The sequence below is a fragment of the Salvelinus sp. IW2-2015 genome, linkage group LG19 (assembly GCF_002910315.2).
Source record: "Salvelinus sp. IW2-2015 linkage group LG19, ASM291031v2, whole genome shotgun sequence".
Taxonomy (NCBI): domain Eukaryota; kingdom Metazoa; phylum Chordata; class Actinopteri; order Salmoniformes; family Salmonidae; genus Salvelinus; species Salvelinus sp. IW2-2015.
The window spans coordinates 14,168,647-14,185,311 of NC_036859.1; the positions used below are offsets into that span (position 1 = coordinate 14,168,647).

The 16,665-nt window shown below is 41.8% G+C and overlaps 1 protein-coding gene and 1 long non-coding RNA gene across 2 annotated transcripts in view; one reads left to right on the forward strand and one right to left on the reverse strand.

The window, feature by feature from the left end:
* Positions 1-1,638: 1,638 nt before the first annotated feature.
* dtna (dystrobrevin, alpha) overlaps positions 1,639-16,665 on the reverse strand; it is a 33,471-nt gene continuing 18,444 nt past the window's right edge. Inside the window, 12 exon segments of the mRNA XM_070448849.1 lie at positions 1,639-3,246; positions 3,373-3,411; positions 3,531-3,660; positions 6,776-6,860; positions 6,952-7,041; positions 7,209-7,368; positions 8,085-8,105; positions 9,254-9,300; positions 9,303-9,349; positions 10,727-10,840; positions 13,633-13,733; positions 14,096-14,183. Coding sequence (XP_070304950.1) covers positions 3,394-3,411; positions 3,531-3,660; positions 6,776-6,860; positions 6,952-7,041; positions 7,209-7,368; positions 8,085-8,105; positions 9,254-9,300; positions 9,303-9,349; positions 10,727-10,840; positions 13,633-13,733; positions 14,096-14,183 — 901 coding nt within the window. The 3' untranslated portion in view covers positions 1,639-3,246; positions 3,373-3,393.
* LOC139029278 (uncharacterized) lies at positions 12,334-14,192 on the forward strand. The gene is made up of 3 exons (XR_011481580.1): positions 12,334-12,634; positions 12,787-12,942; positions 14,084-14,192. It is a non-coding gene; the product is annotated as an uncharacterized lncRNA (long non-coding RNA).

A 16,665-nucleotide genomic window follows, 5' to 3' on the forward strand; every position in this document is an offset into this window, starting at 1 on the left:
TGGGCTTGATCTGGAGTGATTTCGACCTGTCATAACTTGATGCGTTGCTCATTGAGGACAGCTGTATGTGGGCATCGAAGCGCTAAAGTGCCTCTCCCTCTCTCCTTGTTTTGTACATGATAAATAATGCATGTGCGCATTTATTTTATTATCATACAATAACACAATGTTTACAGATAATGCAATATGTTATTTAATTTCTTAATGCTTCCTGTTTTATATTTTATATTTATTTTAAATTACGCAACTATGCATCTTGTACTTCAAATGAAGGGTTTAACCTTCAAGATTCCTATTCCAAATTGGATATGATAAGTATATATAGTTTCCACATTTGCTAAATTAAGCTCTAAATCCAAACAAATGTCATGTGTTTGTTTAAATGTATCTTGTGAGGCTAGGAATACCATATAGACTTTTCTAATCATCCCAAAAATATTTCCCTTGGCATTTCTCTTAGCACACAGCAATTATATAAAGTGTCACTGAAAATCTCTCAGATATTGGTCAATCATAGTGTGTCATTTGCAAAAGTGTATACTCTTGGTCAGGGGTGCAACTTTGGTTTTAGAAGGGGGGGAACAAAAAAAAAAAGTTGCGCCCCTGCTCTTGGTGCCTGTTTCCCAGACACAGATTAAGCTCAATGGGTAATCTCCATTAAGAATGCTTTTAGTCCTTTTCAACCCTTTAGGCTTAATATATGTCTAGGAAACGGGCCATTGAGGTACTCAGGTACATTTGTAAGTCGCTCTGGATAAGAGCGTCTGCTAAATGACTTAAATGTAAATGTAAATGTACATATCATCATAGCGTGTGTAGCAATGTCTGTGCAGGCACTCAAGAGAACAAACAATGAAAGTGAATGACGAGTAATAATTTGTGTTGGACCCAACGACTGGTAGGACCACCGCTTGTAGGAAAGAAACACAGCTAATTGTCGTGTTGCAAACATTATTTGGTTCTGGGTGCTGAGATACTTCTTCCTCTGCAGGGGGCAGGCAATCAAGTCCTTCATAGAGAAGAGGAAGACAGATGATGGAGTGGCATGTCAAGCAAGAGCAGGGGAGCAGACACAGAGGACAGAGCTGGCAAATCAATGAGACAATGGTTTCCGCTTCATAAATCAGGAGCAAGAAAGCATGAAAAACRTTAGCATTTAAGATTACCTTGGCTGAAGTGATTAGTCAAAGGCCTTTTCTTTGGCCCAAGGGATTATTTGACAGAATTTCAGATGTTCAATACCAGCTGATGCATGCATTTTTTTCCTACTGTTTTTAATTCTTAGTATTCAAGTTGACATAATTCCCTATTTGACAGGGATCCTATCTTACTGACAATAKCCAAGAGATACACCTACTGTAAGTGGGCAGTTTTACAAAAGTATGAGTGCAATGATCTCATCTAGCAATGGTTGTCTGCTTTTTTTTGTTCTAGCTGGGATGGTATGTGATGAATTAGTGAGCTGTCAGCAGTAAACTAGTGTCAGATAATAAATGTGGAGCAGTGAACCAGGGAATTCATAGTGCTAGCCCAGAATCCAAACTGATGTGCTCCATTTCACCATTGTTTCAGTTCATTCCAGGCTATGCAGTGCCAGGTGCCTTTCATAAGTGATGGAAAAAATAAGCAAGAAAGAGCTCATAGAGACAACRTTCTCATGTTGTGTCAATTCTTTATTATGCATCATCACCAACATGCAAAATCACTGATATGAACTAGCTCAAAAATCATACTACATATATTTCACACATTTATGATTTAAAATTGGCTTGCACCACTTCTTTTAAAGTGACTGGGTAACATTTTACACACACTGAGCTCAGGTATCAAGAGTGTGACTGTGAGCGTMTTTGAGTGTATGTTTGAGAGAGATTTGTGTGTGAGTGAGCAGAAAAACGCGAATAATTTGGTCAGAACATTTAAATGACAAAGCAACTTCAAAATCTATGGTAAGACAGTAGATATTGATTCTGAAACATGGTAAACAAACAATGTTCTCCRTTCTTGCAAGTGTAAACCTTTGAATCTGAAGTGCTATGAACAATGTTTTCCATTCTATTCTTCTTTAAGGTATTGTACTTCCTACTCCAATTTCATGTCTGTCATCACATCTTKAAATCTCAAGCAGGTATTAATAAAATAAACTCAACTATAACTCTTCATCAACATATAGCTATTAGTTAACTAAATCCCTCAGTAGACAATATYACTTTCCAGCATCAGAATTATCATAGGKTCAGCTTGTTCTTCCTATACGGTCTCATTCGCTTAGTATCACCTACAGGCTCAATACACCAGGTGGAATTCAATTAAATATGCAACGTGGCAAACACAAAATACAGAAGATATAAATAACATTGTCCTTCTGCCACAAAGTTCTTACTAATAGCTAGTACTATTAACTACTAGGCAATATTTATGGGTGAATTAAACAATKTGATTTTGACAGTGATGAACATTTACATTTTAACAGTGGCAGAAACAATGTTAGCGATATGTTGCATTGAAGGTTTGTCTGTACCCCATCCAAAGGTGAGCTAGGCTAATCAGCTAAGGCAGTGCACACAATATGAGATATGTCAAAAGAAATACATTCTYTGACAAGCCACTCTTTCAATTGGTTAAAAGCAAAGATAAAAGGTCAAACAACACATACAAAAGCCAAACAACACCAGTAGTTAAAAATCCTTGGACTGGTAGGCCAACCTGGTCATAGGGGTCAGACATACTATAGCTAACCTCTAGGTTATAGACAGTTGTGCCTCAGTTTACACATCAACCAGGTTAATATTTGGATTCAAAAGCAATCTCACTGAAACACAACGGCCTGGTTTGTCCACCATACACCTACAACATATACTTGCACAATTCTTCAACAGCTCTTACCTAAACATAATATGATTCAAAATCAACAAATAATTCCCAATAAAGTTACTTGATTTTATGGCACCGGTGGTATAATAGACAGCTCTGCTGTTATATGATCTCTCCATATCAGTTCACAGTATTCACTTAAATATGCTGTTGGTTTTAAAAATAGATCTTTACATAATATAACTATGTATTCTATTGTTGGATTTAGCAGTGTCATAACTTTGATCCTTCCTTCCTGTCACTTCTTCTTCAGCTTGACTTGGAGATCATGCATGCGCGTGGACCATCATCTCCTCATAAGCCTCTCTGTGCCTTCTCTTCTCATCCATCTTCCAGTGTTTTTCTACTTTTGTTGCTTTGCATATTGTTTACCTGTTCAGAGGATAGGGAGTTAAATACTCTGCCCATCTGAGTTGGCATATAGTGTAGTGAGAAACAATATATTTCAAATTGTGAGAAGAGGTAGAAGACGACAGAGAAATTAATTAGGCTACTTACCACAAAACTGGTTCAACATGGTCATTGCTGCAATGTCACCTGTATGACACCAGGAACATAGCCAAGACGAAGAGAGAAGATTTCAAAGAATAATATAAGAAATATGTTTTGTAATGCACTACTTCCCCTCATTTTAAATATATTTAACCATAGCTCACCATACGGGTTTTCTCTTGCTCCTGTCTGTGTTTTAGTAGTTCCTCCATCTTCAGCTCATCCTCCAGCACCTGAACCAGGTCGTTCTCATAGCACTCCTCCTCAACTCCACCAGTGTTCCTGCCACCAACACTATGGAGGTACATCCAACATTACCATACTAAAATCTACTGTATATGATTGCGCAGCCTTTATAGATTCCTAGATTCCTAGATCTGCACCAGTGCTTGACGTGGACTGAAATAGGTGCCAGTACTCATTTTGGGTGCCGGTACCATTTATATTCAGGTGCAGGAACCCCTCAATACTTTTGAGCTAATATTCTATTTGAGGTGCAAGAACTCAGTTCCGGTGAGCTTCTGCCCAAGTCAAGTACTGATCTGCATACTGCATACTGCATCAAATCMTACTTTATTTGTCACATGCGCTGATATACAACAAGTGTAGACCTTACCGTGAAATGCTTACTTACAAGCCCTTAACCATCACTGCAGTTCAAGAAGAGTTAAGAAAATATTTACCAAATAAACTAAAGTAAAAAATGTAAAATAATAAAAAGTAACACAATAACATAACAATAACAAGGCTATATACAGGGGGTACTGGTACTGAGTAAGTGTGCGAGGGTACGTACAGTTTAGTTTAGGTAATTTGTACATGTAGGCAGGGGTGAAGTGACTATGCATAGATAATAAACAGCGAGTAGCACCAGTGTACAAAACAAATGGAGGGGGGTGGGGGTCAATGTAATAGTCCGGTGGACATTTGAGAAATTGTTCAGCAGTCTTATGGCTTCGGGGTAGAAGCGACTGGAGTCTCTGACAATTTTATGGACTTTCCTCTGACACCGCCTATTATATAGATCCTGGATTGCAGGAAGCTTGGGCTCTGAAGCGCCTTACGGTCAGACGCCGAGCAGTTGCCATACCAGGCGGTGATGCAATCGGTCAAGATGCTCTCGATGGTGCACCTGTAGAACATTTTGAGGATCTGAGGACCCATGCCAAATCTTTTCAGTCTCCATAGGAGGAAAAGGCTTTGTCATGCCCTCTTCACGACTGTCTTGGTGTGTTTGGACCATGATAGTTTGTGGGTGATGTGGACACCAAGGAACTTGAATTTTCGACCCACTCCACTACAGCCCCGTCGATGTTAATGGAGGCCTGTTTGGCCTGCCTTTTCCTGTAGTCCACGATCAGCTACTTTGTCTTGCTCACATTGAGGGAGAGATTGTTGTCCTGGCACCACACTGCCAGCWCTCTGACCTCCTCCCTATAGGCTGTCTCATCATTGTTGGTGTTCAGGCCTACCACTGTTGTGTCGTCAGAAAACTTAATGATGGTGTTGGAGTCGTGTTTGGCCACGCAGTCGTGGGTGAACAGGGAGTACAGGAGGGGACTAAGTACACACCCCTTAGGGGCCCCCGTGTTGAGGGTCAGCATGGCAGACATGTTGTTGCCTAACCTTACCAACTGGGGGCGGCACGGCAGCAAGTCCAGGATCCAGTTGCAGAGGGAGGTGTTTAGTCCCAGGGTCCTTAGCTTAGTGATGAGCTTCGTGGGCACTGTGGTGTTGAATGCTGATCTGTAGTCAATGAACAGCATTCTCACATAGGTGTTTCTTTTGTCCAGGTGGGAAAGGACAGTGTGGAGTGCGATTGAGATTGCGTCATCTGTGGATCTGTTGGGGCGTTATGCAGATTTGAGTGGGTCTAGGGTATGCGGGAGGATGCTGTTGATGTGAGCCATGACCAGCCTTTCAAAGCACTTCATGGCTACCGAAGTGAGTACTACGCGGCGGTAATCATTTGGGCAGGTTACCTTCACTTCCTTGGGCACAGAGACTATGGTGGTCTGCTTGAAACATGTAGGTATTATAGACTCAGTCAGGGAGAGGTTGAAAATGTCAGTGAAGACACTTGACAGTTGGTCCGCGCATGCTTTGAGTACACGTCCTGGTAATCCATCTGGCCCCTCAGCTTTGTGAATGTTGCGGATGCGGATGTTGCCTGTAATCCATGGCTTCTGGTTGGGATATGTACGTACGTTCACTGTGGGGACGACGTTGTCGATGCACTTATTGATGAAGCCGATGACTGAGGTGGTGTACTCYTCAATGCCATTGGATGAATCCCGGAACATATTCCTGTCTGTGCTAGCAAAACAGTCCTGTAGCGTAGCATCAGCGTCATCTGACCACTTCCGTATTGAGTCACTAGTACTTCCTGCTTTAGTTTTTGCTTGTAAGCAGGAATCAGGAGGATATAATTATGGTCAGATTTGCCAAATGGAGGGCAGGGGAGAGCTTTGTATGCATCTCTGTGTGTGGAGTAAAAGTGGTCTAGAGTTTGTTTTCCTCTGGTTGCACATGTGACATGCTGGTAAAAATGTGGTAAAACGGATTTAAGTTTGCCTGCATTAAAGTCTCCGGTCACTAGGAGYGCCCCTTCTAGGTGAGCATTTTCTTGTTTGCTTATGGACTTATAGAGTTGGTTGAGTGTGGTCTTAGTGCCAGCATCGGTCTGTGGTGGTAAATAGACGGCTACGAATAATATAGATGAGAACTCTCTAGGTAGATAGTGTGGTCTACAGCTTATCATAAGGTACTCTACCTCAGGCGAGCAATACCTCGAGTCTTCTTTAATATTAGACAAAAAGACACACACCCCCACCCCTCGTCTTACCAGACGTAGGTTCTCTGTTCTGCCGGTGCATGGAAAATCCCGCCAGCTCTATATTATTCGTGTCGTTGTTCCGCCACGACTCGGTGAAACATAAGACATTACAGTTCTTAATGTCCCGTTGGTAGGATAATCACAATCGTAGGTCATCAATTTTATTTTCCAATGATAGCATGTTAGCAAGTAGAATGGATGGCAGTGGGAGTTTACTCGCTCGCCTATGGATTCTCAGAAGGCAGCCCGATCTGCGTCCTCTTTTACTCTGTCTTTTCTTCACGCAAATGACCGGGATTTGGGTCTGTTCCCGGGARAKCAGTATATCCTTCGCGTCGGACTCGTTAAAGGAAAAAGCTTCTTCCAGTTCGTGGTGGGTAATCCCAGTTCTGATGTCCAGAAGTTATTGTTGGTCATAAGAGATGGTAGCAGCAACATTATGTACAAAATAAGTAAAAAAATAAGTTGTAAACAATGCAAAAAAAATGAACAAAATAGCACAATTGGTTAGGAGCATGTAAAACGTCAGCCATCCTCTTTGGCGCCATCTATACAATGGCATACTGTATTTACCGTGGTTTAGTGGTCATCTGTGCTAGAAGATCGGAAGTGGGAGAGGAGACCAGTTCCATGTTGCTCTCTGTCTCACTTCCAGCCTCTGAGGGAGACAACACAGCGTTAAAATGTTGCAAGGATGAGCAAAGTATACTTTCAAAAGTCAGATAGAAACAGTGAGACTATAGTATCACCTGAATTGAGCTCTTTAACCAATGAAGACATGGTGTTGGTGATGGAGTCAGCAGCAACAAGAAGGTCATTTCTCAAGTTTCTCCTGGGGCCTGGAGATAGAACAGAGCCTCTGTGAAGACTGCGGCTCTCCAGAACCAGAGTAGGCCAATCCACTCTCATCTGTAAAGTTGTGTATGTGTGTGTGTGTGTGTGTGTGTGTGTGTGTGTGTGTGTGTGTGTGTGTGTGTGTGTGTGTGTGTGTGTGTGTGNGTATTACCCTGAGCGAAGGCCTCCTGCACGTCTCCTCCCACACCCATGAGTGAGTCCTGAGGGGTGTGAGTGGGTGTGGTGCCGGCAGACTCTGACTGGGTTGGCATGGGGATGGGCCGGCTGACTGCGTGGCTGGGGGATGAGCGGGGGGAGCCAGGCCCCTGAGTCTGAAACAGGAAGTAGGGGTTTTAGTGTGACTCTAGGTGTCCCTTCCTGTCACTGTTTCAGTGGTAGTATTAGTAGTAGTAGTAGTAGTAGTAGTAGTAGTAGTAGTAGTAGTAGTAGTAGTAGTAGTACACCAGTGCAGTAACAACCAGTGATTATCTTGATCAACATTGATCTATCTAATGTTGGTGGAGCTATTTTTATACTGAATGATTCCGTTATGAATCTCCATAGGTCTGTATGGGGAAATTAAAGTGGGGATTGTAGTTTCAAGGTCCTAATCATCATCACTGCTTAAAACCTCCAAGAAATGTATGTTATCATTCCCATATGTCAATTACAATGTTATAAGACTCAGTAATGGAGCAAAAAATCCTCAAGTTCAGACCAGCTGTGCTGAAAAAGCTGTTAGGTTATGCATCTAAAAAAATATTCAAAAAAATACATCCATAATTGGTGAGCAACAAACATTGCACACATGCCATAATGAATTGTAAGTTCATTTAATAGCACTTTTCATTAAATCAAAATTATCTAAATATTTAACATGCTGTTAGTTCAACTGACTGCTGCATTTTCATTTCCAATGAGAGCTGATCACATATTGTCAGCAAAACCACAAACAAACAGAATATAATCACATTCATTTGTCCCCAAGTTTCTTCACATCTCTTTGAAAGAAGCATTAGTTATTTTTAGGTTTTACAGACAGACTTACAGCTTGCTTCCTTTCCTCCTCCTGTTAAGAAAAAATGTTATTCATTTACCGTCCCAAAAAACACACAATAGCATAATCATTCAATGAAGACAATTTCTTTCACATGTAAAAACCTATTGGGATTTTCTGCCTAGGCCTAAAGCAAGTCTGATGCTAGCATGCTAATGCTAGGTAGGGCTAACTGGATTTGCATTGATCCTTTCAGTTGAGTAATTCGATTGATAGCCTTACCACTTAAGCCAGTAGAGTAAGCAGTTTATGTCAGAATTCTTAAACCCCTTTCTCTATCCATTATTGTTGTGACTGACTCTCCGGCTGAATATTATCCTATATACTGTTTTATTATGTGAAAGTGATGTTGATTGTATATTGTCAGTGGTCATAATCCACTGTCCTTGGGTAGACAGACCAGAAGAAGGTCTGTTAAATCATATATCTTGATATCTTAACATGGAAGAAACTGGGGAACACAAAGTCATTTTTGATAAAGACAGAGTTATGGGCTATGGTCAGAGGATGAGAAGGGAAGACCTGTCAAGACCAGAGCAACGCCTCAGGATTTACTAACACCAGGGAAGTTCCTTAGTGAAGTTTGAACAAGTGCGCCCTCTAGTGGGCAAATAATGAAACGTGCATTCTATTTTCTCTCCTCCCCAGTCCCTCCAGGATTTAGCTGTAGGGATATTTGTGGGCAAAAATGCTTGATTTTGCAGCGGCTATTCTGATATTTAGCATGGTAATATGCAATGATTTTGTCCAATTTATCACAAAAAATGCGCTGACGAGGGAACGTTTGTTGACGTTTGACTTGATTGAACCATATTGGCCCAGCGTCGTTAGGGTTTGGCCGGGGTAGGCCGTCATTGTAAATAAGAATTTGTTCTTAACTGACTTGCCTAGTTAAATAAAGGTTAAATAATATATATATATTTTTAAATGTGGTAAATGTGCGCTGAATGGTTGAAATTGCGAGCCCTCTTTTTGTACTGCGCTGCAGGGCCAGTTTTATGCAGAAATAGTGCGGTGATTGGTCAAATTTTCAAGCCCTCGCAAATACATTTGCAAAAATGTTGCGATCACAGAATCGCGATTTCTGGAGGGGGCTGAGTAGGCCTACATTATAGTAGAAATGAAACTGTATTGCATGCACAGTGCCGTTCTTTACGCACCTTCAGCAGCAGCATCAGCTGCTCCAGCTGTACCATGAGTTCCCTGCACTCTCCTGCAGAGCAGACATCCTCTGCTCCAGCTCATCTTTGCGTTGCCTGGTTGAGGAAAAACAACCATAATATATATATGTACCCACTAACATGACACAACATATTGTTGACACCTGCTCGTCGAACATCTCATTCCAAAATCATGGGCATTAATATGAGTTGTCCCCCCTTTTGCTGCAATAACAGTCTCCACTCTTCTGGGAAGGCTTTCCACTAGAATGTTGGAACATTGCTGCGGGGAGTTGCTTCCATTCAGCCATTCATTAAGAGGCCTGGCACCTGATGTTGGGTGATGGTTCTGCGCTCGCAGTCAGTGTTCCAATTCATCCGAAAGCTGTTCGATCGGGTTGAGGTCAGGGCTCTCTGCAGGCCAGTCAAGTTCTTCCACACCGATCTCAACAAACCCTTTCTAAAATGGACCTCGTTTTGTGCACGGGGGCATTGTCATGCAGAAAACAGGAAAGGGCCTTCCCAAACTATTGGCACAAAGTTGGAAGCGACAGAATCGTCTAGATGTCATTGTATGCTTTAGCTTTAAGATTTTCCCTTCACTGGAACTAAGAGGCCTAGCCCGAACCATGAAAAAGAGCAAAGACCAAAAAAGTGCTCTTCACTGAAGATTCGCAGTTTTGTCTCACCAGGGGTGATGGTCGAAATGCTTTATCGTCGAAGGAATGAGCTTTACACCAAGGCCTGTACTCTGGAGCGGGTCGATTTGGAGGTGGAAGGTCCGTCATGGTCTGGGGCGGTGTGTCACAGCATCATCGGACTGAGCTTGTTGTCATTGCAGGCAATCTCAACACTGTGCGTTTACAGGGAAGGACATCCTCCTCCCTCATGTGGTACCCTTCCTGCACGCTCATCCATACATGACCCTCCAGCATGACAATGCCACCAGCCATACGCCGTTCTGTGCGTGATTTCCTGCAAGACAGGAATGTCAGTGTTTGCCATGGCCAGTGAAGAGCCCGGATCTCAATCCCATTGAGCACGTCTGGGGCCTGTTGGATCGGAGGGTGAGGGCTAGGGCCATCCCCCCAGAAATGTTAGGAACTTGCAGGTGCCTTTGTGGAAGACCGGGTAACATCTCACAGCAAGAACTCTCAAATCTGGTGCAGTCCACGAGGAGGAGATGCACTGCAGTACTTAATGCAGCTGGTGGCCACACCAGATACTGACTGTTACTTTTGATTTTGACCCAATTTCTGTTCGTCACATGTCTGTGGAACTTGTTCACTTTATGTCTCAGTTGTTGAATCTTGTTATGTTCATACAAATATGGACACATGTTAAGTTTGCTGAAAATAAACGCAGTTGACAGTGAGGACATTTCTTTTTTTGTTGAGTTTATATGCACACATTTAAATGTCCATTTACATGGTAAGATTTTTTTTTTTTTTAAGAAACTTGATATGGGTCTACCTGAGAAGACGTAGCTCGGCCAGCAGAGTGGGGTTCTGTTGGGCGGTGCCCGTTGGCGGCTGGGAGGCCTGCTCGTGCTGCACTCGCAGGCGCTGGATCTCTTGCAAGATCTCTCTGTGATACACACGTACACACATGCCAGTTGAAGCTAGTATATCACATATGTAAACTTTCTGAAGTRTAACTGAACAAAAATATAAACGCAACATGTAAAGTGTTGGTCCCATGTTTCATGAGCTGAAATAAAAGATCCCAAAATGTTTAATACGCACAAAAAGCTTAATTCACTCAAATGTTATGCACACATTTGATTACATCCCTGTTAGTGAACAATTCTCGTTTGCCAATATAATCCATCCACCTGACAGGTGTGGCATATCAAGAAGCTGATTAAACAGCATGATCATTACACAGGTGCACCTTGTGGTGGGGACAATAAAAGGACACTCTAAAATGTGCAGTTTTGTCACACAACACAATGCCACAGATGTCTCAGGTTTTGAGGGAGTGTGCAATTGGCATGCTGACTGCAAGAATGTCCACCAGAACTGTTGCCAGATAATTTACCATAAGCCGCCGAAACTGAGGAGGAGTATTTCTGTCTGTAATAAAGCCCTTTTGTGAGCAAAAATTCTGATTGTCTGCGCCTGGCTCCCCAGGGGGTGGGCTTGGCTCCTAAGTGGATGGGCCTATGCTCTCCCAAGCCCACCCATAGCTGCGCCCCTGCCAAGTCATGTGAAATCCATAGAATAGTGCATAGAATAATCCATAGAAATCCATAGAATTATTTATTTAAATTGAATGATTTCCTTCAATGAACTGTGACTCAGGAAAATCATTGAAATTGTTGAATGTTGCATTTATATTTTTGTTCAGTATGGTTTTGTTTTGTGCAATTCAGATGGTGTGTTTTGGCTTACAGGTGGGGGGTCTAGGGACGGCAGGTAACCTAGCGGTTAGAGTGTTGGGCCAGTCACCAAAAGGTTGCTTGTTTGAATCCTCTAGCTGACAAGGTGAAAAATCTGTTGATGTGCCCTTGAGCAAGGGACTTCAACCTAATTGTTCCAGGGTCGCTGTTGATAATGGCTGACCCTGGCCGTGAACCACTCTTAGGGGGAGTTGGGATATGCAAAAAACAGATTTCCAGTTCACACATGCATATAATATACAAACTTGTACATGTGTGAAATAGGACATTTCCTAAGCACCAAATTATTATTATTATTATTAACAGCTAGCTTAACTACATTAAGTCTACCACAACCACATCAAGTAATTTGACTTGCTGTCAAATTTTTCTGGTACTACCATGAAAACAGGGCTACTGTCACTAGGGTTGGGAACTATACCGTATATACCGTATTCCTCAGTATTTTGAAATGCTCACGGTATGATTTTCAATACCGTAGAAAAAAATGTGTGGTTTGTTTTTGAATACATTTTGAAATTTGTACTTTTTAAATAAATACCTRCAGTCAACTTGTGCATTAATAGATGAAGCAAATCGCATTTTTCATTTCACCTGTTAGATAATGTTTTATCATGAAGCTTACCGGTAGTTCACCAAAACAGCTGTTGAGCCAGTCACGTGTGGTTGTTAACAAAGAAGCAAAACAGAGTCATATTCCTCTGCAGCGCAAGTTAGTGAGGTGATCAAGTTAAACTTGTATGAAATTGACTGTTTGTCAGCTATATATCTTATCGCTATTAAGTTACCAAATAACTATTTAAGATGTACCAAATAAATTCTCTCCAGCTGCGTATTTGGTTTTCTAWCTTGCTAGCCAAGGGGCTAATGTTACCTTGCAAGATCAAGCTTCTWAAATCTTGGTAATAGTAGAGACAATCCACTCCTAGCTTGACATCCCTGCCATCTTATATTTGTTTTGTGTGTGCAGCAAACTGTGAGTAAGTAGCCTTTCGAGAATCTTGAATAACTTTATGAGCTCGTTAGCATTTACCTAGCATCCACTATATACTTAGTATTTGTTAGCATCTGGTTAGCTTTTTGGTAACTGAATTCTTGGGGGCTTTTTTCCTATGCGCCCGGCCCGCCACAGGAGTCGCTAGAGTACGATGGGACAAGGAGATCCCKGCCGGCCAAACCCACCCCTAACCCGGACGACGCTTGGCCAATTGTGCGTCGCAACATGGGTCTCCCAGTCATGGCCGCCTGCAACACAGCACGGTATCGAACCAGGATCTGTGGTGATGCAGTGCCTTAGACCGCTGCGCCATTCGGGAGGCCCATTGGTTGTTTTTTTTAACATTGAGAGAGAAAAAAATAACACCCCATGTTGCATCACCGGTATACCCGGGATGGCACAGGCACGGTATGAACATGTATAATCGTGTAACCGACAATTATGGACAATAACTGAAAAAACGTCACAATCGTAATAATACATTCATTTTAAAAGAAGGGGAGTTCAACTTTATATTCAAGTAGATATAGTTTACCCAATAGCAGCTTAATTTGTACAAGTGGGTAAAGTTTGGTGCCGTTCTGCTCATTTTACGAGCAGAACGGCACGGTCGGGAGGATAAGCTTAATTTCCAAAAGTTCCAAGCGGTCAAAACCATTCATCAAAGCTGTGTTGTTGCATTTATTAGTGGCGTAGCTMATTTTGAAAGATGCATTACAAGTTCAAAACAATTATGATGACAATTATGATAATAACCGTGGCTATTTGCATGACAATTGACTGTTACCCAAAATTCCGTAATCGTCACAGCCCTACTACAGCCTATTAGAATAACTTGCGATCACAGCTTGTGTGAGAAGCACATTGGCTAGAACATTAAGTAAGTTATCACCATTCTTGTAATTTGGCACGATTGGCAGGGTTGGAAAAAAGAGGCGAACAGAGAGAGAAAAGCGAATTCAGAGGGAATCCATCCCTGACCTGTTTTTGCTCTCCAGCTCGGCAATAAGCTGCCTCTGCTGCTTGTTGGCGTCCAGAGAGAAAGAGATGTCGTTGGGGACCCTCTGCTGCTGGGCTTGTTGCTGTAAAACACAGAGACACGTGACATTATCATGACATTACCATAACACACAGAGACACATGACATTATCATGACATTACCATAACACACAGGGACACATGACATTATCTACTGTACTGAGGTTAATCCTGCTGATGTTATTTCCTTATTCAATGCTACTCATAAACCACCACATATGCTTAGGGGCACAAGTTTTTCCTGACTGGGTGACCTGACTCAGGGCCCACGCTCAACTTTTATCTTCAGAGACAGGCAATTGGAACAAAATGTGTATTTGTGTTGTGCACATAAAGATGTCAGGTGTTTTCATGGTGTTTTCATGGTGTTTTCTCCCTCTATGCCCTCAGATAGCATGTGTCTCACCGCGGCGGCTGAGTCAGAGGCCAGTCTAGCAGCGTAGCGGGCGATGAGACTGTGCTCTTCATCCTGGTGGTTACTGCTCTCCAGCAAACTGTTTACAGGTGGAAAGAGGAGAGGAGACAGAGTCACACTTCCACCTACATATTTACCGCAGCCAAATATAAAACGTAGTTCTGTACTTACTTACATTACTGTATATACATTGGGAAAGAATATTTCATGGGAATTTCCTCATGGAAATGATAATTGGAACAGTGTATCTTTATGATTGTTTAGTTAAGTATAATGCACAGTATTTACATGCAAACACTGGTAGTTTGTTTGTCAATTGGTGATGCTATTTAGGGACAAATCATAGCCATTTTGCCAAAGCCTTAAAGCAGCTAGACACACACACACACACACACACACACACACACACACACACACACACACACACACACACACACACACACACACACACACACACACACACACACACACACACACACACACACACACACTATACGCACTAAAGAACAACATTAAGCTTATACAAATGCTAAGGAAGGTAACATGCAGTTGAAACTAAGTATTTTTCATCTGCAGAAAGATCTCTAAGATGATACTACTGCACAGAGTCAAGAGACGCGGAGGCAGCAGGAGAGAGGAACAGCAAGGACTAAAGCAGATGATTCCTACAATCTTAGCACCCTTACAAAATAGTCCATTTGGATGGATACTTCAGTAAACGGTCAGTAGGTTCCACTGGATAATTTTGTTAAGGTCTGAGTTTCCTTTCAGAGAAAAGGAACAATTCCAATACTGTAGAAAACTTTGAGATGTATTGTACAGCATTTATTGCAACTCATGAACGCACTAAAGTCCAAGAATCGAAATCCAATCAAACTATTTCATGTAACGGTCCAAGTTGTTCTAATAGAGGACCAACATAAACACACAGATGTTCTCTGAAAATAACTGACTACTGCCACTTATCAAATTAAAGGAAAAGCAGCAAATTCTAAGCTGTCATCAAAAGCACATTAAAATGACAATTCTAGGGCAGTAAACTAGATKTTTACTATGTGAAGAGCAAAACAAATGCAACTTTCTACAGCCCTATAACATCTTAATGAGCAAGACAATGTTGATTTAGCCTTCAAAAATGATTGCTAAGTAGCACAACAGCTGGCAAAAGCATTATGGTGTATGAAAAAAGTGTTACATTTTCTAATGGCTTAGCTACATTACTGTATGTCAGCTGTTAAAAGAATGGTTTGTGAATAGACATTCTTCATTTATTCTGCTTGACGTGAGTAGTGTATGCAGTATTAAGGCTTGTAGCTCCAATTAATAAAGGGAGAGCCGTGCCAGGGGTGGTGTAAATACAATGTGAATACAGTGGCTTCAGAAAGTATTCAAACCCCTTGACTTTTTCCACATTTTGTCRTTGCAGCCTGAATTTAAAATTGATTACAATTAGACGTTGTGTCTCTGGCCAATACACAATACCCCATAATGTCAAAGTGGAATTATGTTTTTATAATTTTTTACGAATTAATTAAAAATGAAAAGCTGTTTTCAGTCAATAAGTATTCAACCCCTTTATTATAGCATTCCTAAATAAGTCCAGGAGTAAAWCTTTGCTTAACAAGTCACATAATAAGTTGCATAGACTTTGTGTGCAATAATAGTGTTTCAAATTACTATATATTTTTTGGGGGTTTACTTTTACCCCTTTTTCGTGATATACAATTGGTATTTACAGTCTTGTCCCATCGCTAGCAGCCGGAGTCAGCTTGCAGGCGCCCGGCCCGCCACAAGGAGTCACTAGACCGCAATGGGACAAGGAAATCCCAGCCAGCCAAACCCTCCCCTAACCCAGACGATGCTGGGCCAATTGCGCACCGCCTCATGGGTCTCCCGGTCACAGCCGGCGGTGACACAACCTGGGATCAAACCAGGTTGACCGTTGCGCCACACGGAAGGCCCTTAACATGATTTTTGATTGACTACCTCATCTCTGTACCCCCTCAGTTGAGCAGTGAATTTCAAACACAGATTCAACCACAAAGACGAGGGAATTTTTCCAAAGGCACCTATTGGTATATGGGTAAAAAATGCAGGCATTGCATACATCCCTTTGAGCAAGGTGAAAATATTAATTACACTTTGAATAGTGTATCAATACGCTACAAAGTTACAGGCGTCATTTCTAACTCAGTTCCGGAGAGGAAGGAAACCCCTTCAGTATTTCAGCATGAGACTAATGGTGACTTTAAAACAGTTACAGAGTTTAATGGCTGTGCAAATGGCTGTGTAAAACTATTCCAAAACATGTGTTCTGTTTGCAATAATACAAACTGTTACGTTTGGAGCAAATCCAACACAACACATCACTTAGTACCACTCTTCATATTTTCAAGCATGGTCGTGGCTGCATCATGTAATGGGTATGCTTGTCATCAGCAAGGACCAGGGAGTTTTTTTAAAGATAAAAATAAACAGAATAGAGGTGCAAGGAAAACCTGGTTCAGTCTGCTTTCCAATAGACACCGGGAGACAAATTCACCTTTCAGCAAGACAATGAC